General features: G+C 46.3%; 1 protein-coding gene across 1 annotated transcript in view; it reads left to right on the top strand.

The window, feature by feature from the left end:
• WLS (Wnt ligand secretion mediator) overlaps window positions 1–12,479 on the top strand; it is a 102,970-nt gene extending 90,491 nt beyond the window's left edge. Inside the window, 3 exon segments of the mRNA XM_045978414.1 lie at window positions 962–985; window positions 987–1,116; window positions 11,513–12,479. Of these exon segments, the coding sequence (XP_045834370.1) occupies window positions 962–985; window positions 987–1,116; window positions 11,513–11,622 (264 nt within the window). The 3' untranslated portion in view covers window positions 11,623–12,479.
• Window positions 12,480–13,293: the final 814 nt, after the last annotated feature.

Genomic DNA, 13,293 nt, shown 5'->3' on the forward strand with positions numbered 1-13,293 from the left:
GGGCAGAGGAGAGAGGGAGAAGCAGACTCTCTGGGTAGCTGGGAGCCTGATGTGGGACTTGATTCCAGGACTCTGGGGTCATGACCTGAGCTAAAGGCAGATGCTTAACCAACGGAGCCACCCAGGCACCCCTCTACTTTGTACTTAAAGAAACTGCAGTTCAGAGTTTTAATCTTCTCTTACATTAAACAGAGTAAGTGGTAAAGTTTGCATTTGAATCCTGATCTCTGACTCCAGGCCCGTGTCTTTTCTGCTCCCTTCACTGCCCCACTAAGGAAGGCCACTCACTTATTTAATCGGCCTGTCTTTACTGAGCCCCTGTGGGGCATCAGGCACCAAGGTATGGCAGTAAACAGGTCAGAAGTGGTCTCTGCCTGCGGGGAGTTTACATCAAGCTGGGAAGACAGACCGCAGAGGAGGAGTCAGAGTTGTGGATAAATGTGAGACTCAAACACAATTTCCATAAATTAGGGATAACTGTGTACTGTAATTTAAGAAAGAGCTACTCCCTAGGTGATTCTGATATGCAGCCAACAGGAGAACCACTGACTTTGTATTCACGCAGTAAACCCTCAGTGAACGTAAATTCATACTAGTATGATTTGGATTAAAAAAAGAGGCCTGGGTGCCTGAGTAGTTCAGTCGGTTAAGTGTCTGCCTTTGGCTCAGGTCATGATCCCAGGGTTCTGGGATCAAGCCCCACATCCATTGGGCTCCCTGCTCAGCAGGGAGTCTGCTTCTCCTTCTCCCTCTGCCCCTTCTCCCACTCGTGCTCCCTCACTCTCTCTCTTTCTTCCAAAAATAAATAAATAAATCACCTAAAAAAGAAAAACAGGAGTCCTACAAGGCCCTTTACTTTTCCCATATATAGAAGACATTCGGTTTTTGTGTGGGTTGATTCCTGTCTCAGTGTTATGTTTCTTCTTGGTTCCAATTAAATGTTACTGTCCTTTTTCCGTAGGTGACGGAAGGCCATTGGAAGTGGGGGTGGCGTCACAGTCCAAGTGAACAGTGCCTTTTTCACAGGCATTTATGGGATGTGGAACCTGTATGTCTTTGCTTTGATGTTCTTATATGCGCCCTCCCATAAGAACTATGGGGAAGACCAGTCCAATGGTGAGTTTGTCTCTTTAGCAGAGCTTTATTCAGGATAATTCAGCTTCAGTTTCTACAAGATCCACTTAGGAAAGGCTCTGGGTTCCCTGATCAAACTTGCCCTCCAAATGTCAGTGAGTACCGCTAGGGACTGGGGAGCCATAAGACAAAAAGCCAGCGCAGGGCAGATATTTCTTTAAGTCATTGTGCCTTTTTAAAAAATCTTTAAACATTGAGAATATTGCAGTCTAGTCTGAAAGAAGTGCCCCTTTTAGTATAAAACTTAAATTTGCTTTCCTCAATTTTTTGAGCAAAATTGACTCTCAGAGATTATGCCGTACTTATTCTTCTGATTTGAGAAGCATGATCTTAAGCTATTAGGTGGAATGGGACTGGGTTCTGAGAGTTGAAGACTGAGCTGGCTTCATTTTTCTCCTGCCCAATCTTGTGCAAGGCTGTTGACATGCGTCCACACCAATAGCTATTCACCTGTCCCCATGGCCGCCTTCTCCCTAAATGCTACTGATGCTACAAGGAACCTTAGGGAACCTAGCCAGTCCAGCTGTTTTGTAGATGTTGAAACGGAGGCCCAGAGAAGGGAAGTGCTTCACTGGGGTGTCTCTACCAGCTGTGGCAGAGGGAAATGACTGTCACTGCTCTAGGCCATGCTCTTAACTTGGAATAGGTGGCCCGGTAAACAACATGTCTGATAGCTCCTTTTTCTCTGACAGCTCAGTCCTACACTGTTGGGTCCCACCCTTACTCTGCCTTCTCTTTCTCACACCTGCTTTCCCCTTGCCGTGTTCTTGCTCTTCCCCAAGGATTACATGCTCCTTCTCGAATCCGAGCCAGTGCCCTTCACTGCCTTGGAGCAAAGTCCAGGGCTTTAGGTCTCCATGTCTGCTGTGGGACCACGGCTGGGCCTTGCTTTTAGGAAGTACTGAACACAAGTGGGTGTTGAATGAATGGATTCATATCCTGGGTCCATTTGGGTCTAATAAAACCCTCCCCACCTTCTGGGCTCATTCAAAATGCTGCTTCTTTCTTGAAACCTATTCCAAAACACTCCAGGAGGAGCCCGGAAAACTATATCCAACAGAACGTTGTTGCCATGGGATATTGCTGGGTTTTAGTAGTCAAATTTGAGAACCATTGGGTTTTTAATTGGCATTAATGAGGTTTTTACTGCAGGACATCTTAATGCCTTTAGTACCTTAATTTTTACTATAGGTCTTTTTAAATGGGTGGGAGTAATATCATTCCCCCAAATTACTGAATTATTTGACCCTGGACCCCTTTTTCCAGACAATGCCTTTTGGGGGGTGGGGTGGGAATGGCGTTCTAAGGAACAGGCCTGGGGAAACACGATTATCCTTTTCATATGACACTTACTGTATAAATGTAGTAGATGAATTTGCCTGTGTCTTCTCTCTCCTGCTGGAATACTGACTCCTTAAGAGCAAGGACAGGTTGTTAAGGGTGCTTTGAAAATGTTGTTTGAATTAATGCTTTAGAAATAAGCATTCTAGATTAGTTTCATATTTCAGAGGTGGGCCAGTGATCTTAAGAGCTGAGTTCAAAGGAGGGGGTGATGACGGTGGTGGTGTGGGAAGAGAAGGGCATCTCTGTTGAACGTTGGGGCCGTGGATTATTCTCAGCCACAATCCGCCTCAATACCATACTGGCCACTTCTGTGTAAGAGTGTCCTTCAGGCCTGTCTTCCTTCCTGCTCCTTGGCTGGTCGCACTCCGTGTGGGAAATGGTGGCACATAACCTCTCAAATAATGGACCTCCAGAACGCAGCAGGAAGGGGTTCTGGGCTTGTGGACAAGAATCTTAATTTCATTTTATGGTCATCCTGTTGGACTTTGACAGAAACCACATGGACATGTCCTCGAATGGGAATATTGAGCTGGAATCCAGTAGATGAAGTTCCTGCCTTCCAGGGAAGTTCCCCATAAAGCAGTCGCTGGACTTCCTGGGAAGTTGGAATGATACTACTAATGGGTAATAGTTATTGAATACCGACCACATACTGTTCTGGTGGTTTGGGTTCGGTGACTCTGGCATACTACTTAACCTCTGGGTGCCACTTCTCCCAGTTGTGTGATTGCTTAAAGTCTTGGAACCGTGAAGGTCTGTGGTTACCTTTCTTCCCGTTGGCAAAGAGGAGCATGTCTTATGACAAATAGGCAGCTCAGGGGGGGGTGATTCTGTACCAGGTAAGGGGTTTCCCAACACTGGTAAGAATTTGCCCATCCTAGCACTTTTAGGCAAGTGGAAGCCGGAGCTGTGGCCAGCCCCTTAGAGGTAGGCTGACTGCCTGTCACCCTGTTGGGCCAAATGCTTGATTTGCAAGCCAGGTATTAGGCAGCTCCCCTTGGGACTTCTTTTTTTTTGTTTGTTTGTTTTTTAATTTTTTTTAAATTTTTTTCATTCATTTGATGGACAGAGATCACAAGTAGGCTGAGAGGCAGGCAGAGAGAGAGAGAGAGAGAGGAGGAAGCAGGCTCCCTGCCAAGCAGAGAGCCCAACACGGGGCTCGATCCCAGGACCCCGGGATCATGACCTGAGCTGAAGGCAGAGGCTTTAACCCACTGAGCCACCCAGACGCCCCATGGGACTTCTTACTCTGCACAGCAGCCACCCTCTGAGGCTTAAAGAAACTTTGCAATGGAGAATAGCACTTCCCATCAGATTTGGGCTGGGGGCAGGGAGAGGCTGAAGGCGGCTTAACCTGTAACTTCACAGAAGGCTCAAAAGCTAGTTCTCACCAGGAGGTCCTATCCCCCAAATCCCTTGCCAAAAGTATTTGTGTTTATTTGTTTTGGGATTGTCAGGGAGCCACTAGCATCTAGGGGACAGATTCTAAGGATGCTAAGTGTCCTGCCAAGAGCAAAATAGTCCCTTGGAGTAGGGAATTGTCCAGCCTAAAATGCCAATAGGGCCCTTGTTGAAAAAACAAATTTTCAGGCAGTTAAGTGGGCAGGCTCTTTTGGGACCCTGTTCCGATCATAAACACGAGCCACACAACTTAGCAGTTCTGTGATGGTAACATAATCAGCTGTGACTTCACAGCAGCCCGCGAGCCCCCAGCAGCTTGTTGTGTCCTTCCATTCCTGCATAGTGCTGTGACCTCGTGCCTTTGGAAGGGGCACGTTTTCCACGTTGGGTTCTCGGATCATGTTCCTTCTCTGCCCTCCTTCACTTCTCATCTCTTCGTCTACCACTAGACCACACAGTGTCTCCCAGGAGTTACAGGATTTTGAAGCTCCTTGGAAGGAGCTAGTTCAAAGTATTATGGAAACCTAGAAAACGAACTCCTCGGGGGTTACACTGTATTTTTAAATTCTCTGGATCTCTGGATGACATCCCTTCTCCTCCCCCAGCCTTCCCATGCTCCTTTCCCTTTCTTGTGGAAAGTTTTTATTTTTAAGTTGGCTTGGGCTCCCCCGCTCCTTTGCTTTTAAGGTCCAGAGCCAAGAATTCAGATCTCTGACTATGGAGAATGAATCCCAGGTGTGTGGTGCTTCTTGCCTTGGTGAGATGGACCTCTGGAAAAAGCTCCTTTCCAGGAACTTGGCAGGTGGTTTCTGATGCAGCCAAAGGGGATAAAGAAAGAGAAGGAACATTGAGAGGGATTGTTTTGTTTGGAGAGAGATGCCAAGAACTGTCAGAAGGGAGTGGGTAGGAAGGAAATGAAAGCAGAGAGCATAGACTTTAGCCTCTCCCTTTTGGTCAAGGAATGGATGGAGAGAAACAAAGCAGATGACAGGTTCTAGAAAGGCTGGCTTTCTAAAGAGCATTTTTTTTTCTTATACATGTGTTTCTCTTTTACTGTGTGGATCGGAAAATGACCCTTAGAAATGAACCACTGAGTACCTCAGTACTTAGCACTGTGTCAGGTTTGATCAGATGGAGTGACCTGAAGCCCAAAGGAGGGACCAAGACACAGTCCCTGCTCTCATGGAGCTAGTAGCCTGGTCCGAGAGGCAAGGCTTTCTTGGCTGCCTCTTGAAACTCGGGACATGGCAGAACAGCTCTAGGCTGGAACACTTTCATGTTTTTAGCAGCTGATGGGTGCTGCAAAGGTGTGGAGCTCTGGGTTCCATCTTCTAGTTGGTTGATTTATCATAGCTGGTGACAGAAACGTTCTCACATCAGTTATTTCATATATATACATATATGTATATCTTTAAGCATTTTATGTGTGTATGTGTGTATACATATGTGTTGTGTGTTTGTATACACACATATACAAATAGACATACAACTTTTTAAAAAAGATTTTATGTATTTATTTGAGAGAGAGAGAATGAGTATGAGAGGGGAGAGATCAGAGGGAGAAGCAGACTCCCCGCCGAGCAGGGGGCCCAACGTGGGTCTCAATCCTGGGACTCCCAAGATCACGACCCAAGCTGAAGGCAGTCTCAACCAATTGAGCCACCCAGGTGCCCCGACTTGTTTTAATTTAGCAAAGATATTTTAGGCCTCATTCTTTTAAGGACCTTCACATTTTCTGCCCGGCTCCTGCTACCTTCTCATTAAAGTTGTTCTTTTTACCTGTTCTCATAAGCAATTTGTGAATCATTCTAGTTATCTTCCCAGGCAGACACGAATTGCAGCAAGCTGATGTTAACCTTAGGTCTGAGCGAAGACGGCATCTCCCAGGGGCTCAGCATTGATACTGTCCACACTCAACAAACTGTCCAAACCCCCTCAGCCACCAATTCATGTGGAAAAAAGTTGGAGCTGCTTATGAAGTCAGACAATTCTTAATAATAGCTTTCATTTCTATATTCTTTTGTCTATAGAATTCTTTTCAGAAGGTTTTAGAAAAAAACTGAGAAACGGAATTCCTGACTGGATGACTGTGACGAAGGGTACAGGAGACGCTCTAATTGCCAACTGGTTGCTTTCTATTTCTATTCGCACTAAATGTCTTCTGTCTGACACACTCATTCTGCTGGAAGCCACAGCAGCAACCCCGGGTCCTGTGTCTTGGTAGCTCGCTACCACGCTGTGTCAGTTTTCCTGCCAGAGGCTTCTAAGGTCTCCTGCTGCTTGTTTCACAGGAAAGGTGGCTTTGGCTTTTGTTGCCTCAGTAAATGTTTGGTTTGAGTCATGAGGCTTTGACAGTGGCTGCCTTTTATTGAGGCCTTTCCCCTGGTTGCGTGTTCGATGACCCACCCATGGCTGGCCTGGCTTCTTGATGTCTGTGAGCAGTGATGGAAGTGGTCTTACCACCAGGGCTGGACTCAGACTCTGAAGTGGGTCTCGATACCCTTTTCCTAATGAAGATGGGAAGCCTGTAACAAGCCATCACCAGCCGAGCGCCTCCGCTCTGCTGAATGGAGCATCTCGCGCCTCTCGCAGGGCTGCTGTCCTTCCAGTGACCTGATCTTTCCTTTCCCAGGCAAAGTAAATAATTTTTTCCAGCTCTTCGAATGACTCTTACCCTGCCCTCAGTCACCTTCTTGGGAGGAACTTTCTGCTTCCTAAATTTATCAGTTTGGGAAGTCTGCTATTGCAGATACCACAGAATGAGAGGCTTAAACAGCAGAAATCTATGTATTTTTTTTCACAATTCTAAAGACTGGAAGTCCAAGATCAAAGTTTCGGCAGGACTGGTTTCTTCTGAGGCTTCTTTTCTTGGCTTGTAGATGGTCATCTTCTCTCTGTGTCCTCACATGGTCTGTGTGTCTCTGTACCCTAATCTCCTTTTCACATAAAGACATAGGTCATATTGGATTAGGACCTTCCCTGTGACCTCATGTTAACTTCCATCCCTCTTCAAAGGCCCTGTATCCACATATAGTCACATTCTGAGGTACTAGGAATTAGGAGTTCAACAAATGAATTTTGGAAGGATATAATTCAGCCCATAACATTAAGATTTCACTCAAAATGCCTAGGTTTTATTGTGTCCACCTTCTTGCAGTTGCCTGGTACTTGGTATCTAGAGGTACTTCAGAGGTAGGTGGGGAATGGCTCACCCCATGCCTGGTATAAACCACCTAAATGTGTGAAAGTGACTAAGAGATGGCTGGATCCAGGCCACTGTGCCCCAACCCCTGGAAGGGGTCACAGAAACCAAGCCATCCCAAGGCACACCTATTTTCTAGCTGAGGGTTCCACGGGGAACACAAGGGCTGCTGTGCTGGGCTAAACCACCCACACACAGTGGAGCAGGGAAGACCTGGATTGGTGTGTACCAGGAGAGTCTTTGTGGGTGCTGTAATGAACACTTAGTACCTATCAGAAACTGCAGTGGTTATTTATGTTCTTTGAAAAAAAAAATTTGAGGATTTTTAAGAACCTACTCTCCACTTAAAAAAATGTATATATATTTGTGTGTGAGAGAGAGAGAGCAGGAGCAGGGTGGGAGGAATAGAGGGAGAGGAAGAAGCAGGCTTTCCACTGAGCAAGGAACCCAATGAGGGAACGCCATCCTGCCACCCTGGGATCATGACCTGAGCCCAAGGCAGATGCTTAACCAACTGAGCCACCCAGGCGCCCCCTACTGTCCAATTTATTTTTAACACCCAAAGTGTAGGAAGGACATAACCGTAGTCCTTTCCATGGAAATAGTTTAGCTTTACAAATACTCTACTCTCCTTGTATTTTTTAATTCTGCCATGAACCAGGCTGGACTCTATTACAGAGAGTTACCGTTTGAACTTAGTTTTGAAGGTGAATAGGAGGGAGGTCAGTATGGGACTAGAGAAAATTCCACAGGACAGAATGAAGTCAAGAGTGTTATAAAAAGAACATAAGCTTTGGAGGTAGACATAGATGGCTGGGAATCCTGGTTCCAGTGTGCACTGAGTCTGACTTAAAGAAATATGAACTCGTGGTGTGGGAGCTTTCTAGCTTCCAGGTCTGGGTAACACGGAGTTCATTCGCCTTGGTGGTTGTGAGGACAGAATTAGGTAGCCCCAAAATGTTCTAAGACTGCTGGTCTCCCAGATTCTGTGAAACAATCTTGGAGTTACCTTAGCACATTTTCTTTCTTTTACTGCAGTAGCCACAGAATCACACGGGATCATCATTAAAATGTGGCCAGTCTTAGGGAGCTGTGGTAATTGCTGTCTCATTATAGCGTAGTTTATAAAGCTTTCCGTGTCTCCGGTACGTGTTCCAGCCAGTTAGAATGAAGCAGCAAGCAGCTATATACCTGTGGATGCCATATCATAAATAGGGATCCACTGATAGTCCTTGGTGAGTAAATCCAATGCCAGAGAGAGTCCCCTTTCACAACAGTTAGACGGAAACAAGCCCTCATCTCCTTGTTAATTAGCTGAGAGCAGCTGACACCATAAGCAGGGAAAAAGACTTATTGCAAACTGAAGAATTCTTATCGTTACCTTTCTTAATTTTTTCCCCATTTCTTCTTCTTCTCTTCCCTAAACAAGAAACATAATGCGTTTTTGGAAAGGGTTTTGTGGATTTTTGGTTTTTTGTTTTGTTTTTTTTTTTGTCTTAGAAAAGACTTTGAGCATGTTTGTGTACTGAGTAGCAGGAGCCAAGAGTGAGGGAGAATAACAGATGGAGCAAGACCTTGGCAGAAGTAGGGGTTGATGGAATTTGGAAAGAAATGGAGGGATTCCCACTCCTGCCATGTTACTGCCTTATTCCCACATTCACTCCCTAAGGGGGATGCGGGTGGGGTGGGGGGAACTGGCCTTCAAGATACAATAAAACCATACGTGAATGAATCATAGATTTGTCCAGCCAGGGTCCCATTGGTTTGGGTCCTCATCCCAGCTCTGCTGGGAGCAACCTGGTTCACATCAGAGAAATTAATTGCCTATTTGAGCCTCAGTGTCTTCCTATCTTACAAAGAAATATAAGGCATGCTGACCTGCTCCTAGGTGCATAGGGTAAATACTCATAAGTAACAGCTCTCTTTACTACCCAGGCACCGATATTGTGTGCTTTAAATTCTCTTTCATCAAACACAGAAGCAGAGTTAACATGCTGCACACCTCATCCAGATTATGCTTGTATATGTTTGTGACCATGACGCATGGGATGTGGACTCATCTTTTGCTGGCAGTCTTGCTGGCTGGTAGGAACTGGATTGTTTACAAAGAGTCAGCGTGGCCTAAAGGTTTGACAGCCTGGGTTCCTGAGCCTATGGGTCTGGTTTGAGTCCCGCATCACAGTTTCCCAGCCTGGCCCTTGGGCAAGTGTCTTAACCTCTCTGTGCCTCAGTTTTCTCATCAATAGAATGGAAATGATGACAGCAGCGATTCTGTCAAAGCACTAGTATGAGGATTAAATGTTAGTATTTGTAGAGTGTTTAGAACAGTGTCAGCACACGAGAAAGACCTCTCTGCGTGCTTATTAATTTGGCTCAAGTGGTGTGTAGGATCATACACATTTTTTAGGACGTGCTAATGAGAATCGCATTTTAAGCTTAAAGAATTAGCATCTTGGGCTCAAAACCTGAGTAGAATTACATTCTAGTGTCTATTTTTAAATAGTCCTCAGTGAAAGAGATTCTTTAGGTAAACTCTTGGAGGTGCTAATGGCTTTTTTGGGGTGGTCAGGACTGTCTTTGGAATTTTAATGACTCACGCAGACATCCACTTCCTGACTGTGGCTTTGAAGTTTTGATGGCTCACCCAGATATGCAAATCCAGAACTAGCCTTGACCCAGAAATTTGAGGCCTAGGCATCGTGCTAGACTGAGGAGTGGGCCAGAAGTTGCAGCAGTGAGAATGCAAGCTGGTGACCTGGGAAAATTTGCTTGTTGTACAAGTAATGGTTCAGTGTGGCCTCGGGGGGCCCTGCGGAAGGCCTCTGCAGGCTCTGCACCCCATTGGTCTGTGTGCTGGCCCAAGGGAGGATAAAGCTGGATGTGCTGGAGGCTGGCCTGAGAGCCCCTTTATTACTTGCTCTGCCCCCAGCTCCGTGGATCAGACCCTTGGGCAAATAGCCCTAAACACCATTACCAGTCCTCTGCAATAGCTCATGACCCAGCTACTGGGAGAAGGGAGTCTCTCAGGTAGAAAGCTGCAGACCAGCACTTACTAAGACTGATGCTGCCGCACAGCTGCTGAGAAACAGGTCTACGGTGAGAAACTAATACACGTGGCATATGTGAGGAGCACCAGCCTCGCAGCCTGCGGGACCAGGGTGTGGGGTGACTCCTGGGTTCTGAGGCCTGCGGATGCGTTGAGGCCCAGCAGTTCTTAGACGAGTGACAGGACCTTAGTTGTAAGCATAGGGCTGGAGCTTTCTTCTAAGTTTCAACCCCAGCTGAAAAGTGCACTTATTTATTTAATTCTGTGCTTTGAACTGGGACAAATTTTAGTCCCAGAAAATATGTGTACACAGTAGAAACATAAAGATATAAAAATACAAAAAGCATATATTGTAATAGAATAAAATATAACATATAATAAAAATAGACATAGAACATATACAAATCACAGACCTAACCCTGACCTTTCATTCTCCAGCACCTCTTTCTGCAAATTTGCAAGTCCGTGCACATCCCACCCAGACACGGTCTGAGAACAGTTACGTCCTGATGTTTCCCGTTTTCCCTTTGCCAGTTACATGTTCATTTAGTTTGCCTCATGGCAGGTAGGGGGCTTTAATTTACAGAAACATATTTTTTTCTTGCTAGTGGAGAAGAGACTACATTATTCCGTTTAGCAGAGGAATATGTCTGTCACATGAGGAGTCCAAGACCACAGGTGTCGTGTACAGAATTCCAGGGGCAGCAGAAGATTTTGAGCACATTTCTAGGGCTTTTTTCCAGGAGGAGAAAACCCCTAAACGTTTCTAAACCCAGTCTGTTAGTAAATATAGGCATGTCTTGTTTGCCCTCGCGTGGTGTAGCTGCTTTGTAAATTACTCACAGCAGGTGTGTCCGTGCCTCACTCCCCATCCCTGGGGAGTCGTGTTGTGCTGGTTTAGCCCACAGCACAGGCCTTGGAGTCAGACTTTCTTTCCCTGGCTGAGTTCCCGGCTCTGTCGTGGGTCTGCCTCTCCACCTGGGGCAGTGTCCTTACTTCCCTTCCTGTTTCCTCATCTCTAAAGCTGCTGGGATCCCAGCGACCACCTGGGGTGGCTCTTGGGAGGATTAACTACGATTACATATAAAGCCTGGAGGATGGCGTCTGGTACAAAGTAGGCTCTCATTAAATGTTAACAATGACTACACATGATAGAAGCAGTGTGCTGACTCATCTATCATTCATATCTCCTCCCTAAGAGACAGGAATGCTCCGAAAGTACCGCAGAGCCTGAGTGAAGGGGGTGCACGTGGGCCCAGGTGTTTGTGCCCTGGTGGTCTCTGGAAGCTCGGGATGTGGAAGAGGGCGGTGTTGGGGCAGCCGTCACGGCGGCAAATGCCAGCTTCTTCCTCCTCGCACACATCTCACACCAAAAACCGTTTCAGGTGATCTGGGTGTCCACAGTGGGGAGGAACTACAGCTCACCACCACCATCACTCATGTGGACGGACCCACCGAGATCTACAAGCTGACCCGCAAGGAGGCCCAGGAGTAAAAGGCTACAGCACCCGGCTGGAACGGTCCCACATCTGGGCCCCTCTAGCTAGAGCGGGGAGCGTGCCCCAGAGAGCTCAGGCGCAGAGGAAAGCTCCAGGCTTCTGGCTGTGGTTTCTTGGACCAGCGGCAGAGACGTTCGTCAGTTCGCCTTCCGACTGTAGCTCTCGGAGGACAATTCCCGCGGCCACTAATGCGTTGTGTATGATAACAAAGCCTCTGATATGACACATTATCTGTGATCATTGTTAATTAGTGACATAGTAACATCTGTAGCAGGTGGTTAGTAAACCTCATGTGTTGGGGGTGTTCTCCTTGGGGGATGGTTTGGGCCAGATGGGGTCTATATGGAGTGGAATATTTGACTCTCTTTCCTGTTTTAGATTCTACACTAGATTTTAACATCTTTGCAGGCCGGGATAGGCTGCTGTCATAGTCTTCTCAAACCTAGCCTGTGACCACTTGTTGTTTGTTGGGGTTTTTTTTTTCTATTTATATCACCAACTAGCCTATTGAGTTAATATTTAAGTTGTCAATAGATGTGTGTCCCTATTTTTTATGGCATAATATAAAATAACTGAATTTCATGAGAAGGTCTATTACGCCAGGGGCATTTCAGCTTTGAAACCAAATCTGTATATCCAGTACTAACCAGTCTGTTGGATGTGGGTTTTAAAAACTGTTTGCTAAACTACCCGAGTAGGATTTATTGTATTAAATGGCCTTTGGGTCTGAAAAGCTTTTTTAACCTCTTGCTTAAAATGTGTTTTCTTTTGATAAGATGCTTCCAACAGCCTCCAAAAGTGTAGATCTGATCATTTAAATAAACCTGTATGTATGTGCCCTTACGGATACGCACACGTCGTCCGCCGCTTCCACCACCGCCCGTGCCCGCAGAATCTTTTCCCTGCTGAGTCGGGGGGGGTGAGGGTGGGGGAGAACTGGCTGGGGAAGCAGCTTTATGAAAAGTTAAAATATTTTGCCACCAAATCAGAGTGTTGGGGGGGGTGGTATCAATTTCTGGAGATAGGGTAACATTTTCTGTGCTAGGCTGGCAACAAGCGCTCACACGTGTGGCCCCAAGGGTGGGGAAGAAAAGTTAGAGGATGTACAGCCGGACATCTGCACCCCCAATCCCTTATTCCCACTTCCCAAGAGCCTGTTTCACTGCATTTTAACTCTGTCATCTGAGAGGCCACGTGGCACAGCAGAGAGAGAGGATACCGGATCAGGCGCTCCAAGGCACGGTTTCCTGTCATATTAACAAGATGACCTTGTTGAAACCTCCTGACCTAGCAGTTCCCTCACCTACAGACTGGCATTCATAACCTTTCACCACTTCACGGGGTTGCCCTGCCAATTAAATGAGTTAGAGAATATGGAAATGTTCTCACGCTCTAAGCTATATAAACATGTTCTTCCTGGAGTCGAGAAACCATCTTGTGTTTTTCACACACACGTGCCTGCAGGTCTGGGGCGCATGCCATGGAATTTACCCACTCCGCAGCCTCCATCCTTTCTCATCCCTGATTTTGGCTAAAGTCATACTCAGCCATGATAGACACACACACTTTGGCTTTGGCGTTTCTCCCAGGCCTTTTCCTATCCTGATAAACACGTGATTTATGCAATCAGACACATTCGACATCTACTTTCTGATCAACCACTGAGG

This window comes from Meles meles, chromosome 1, assembly GCF_922984935.1.
Source record: "Meles meles chromosome 1, mMelMel3.1 paternal haplotype, whole genome shotgun sequence".
Lineage (NCBI taxonomy): Eukaryota > Metazoa > Chordata > Mammalia > Carnivora > Mustelidae > Meles > Meles meles.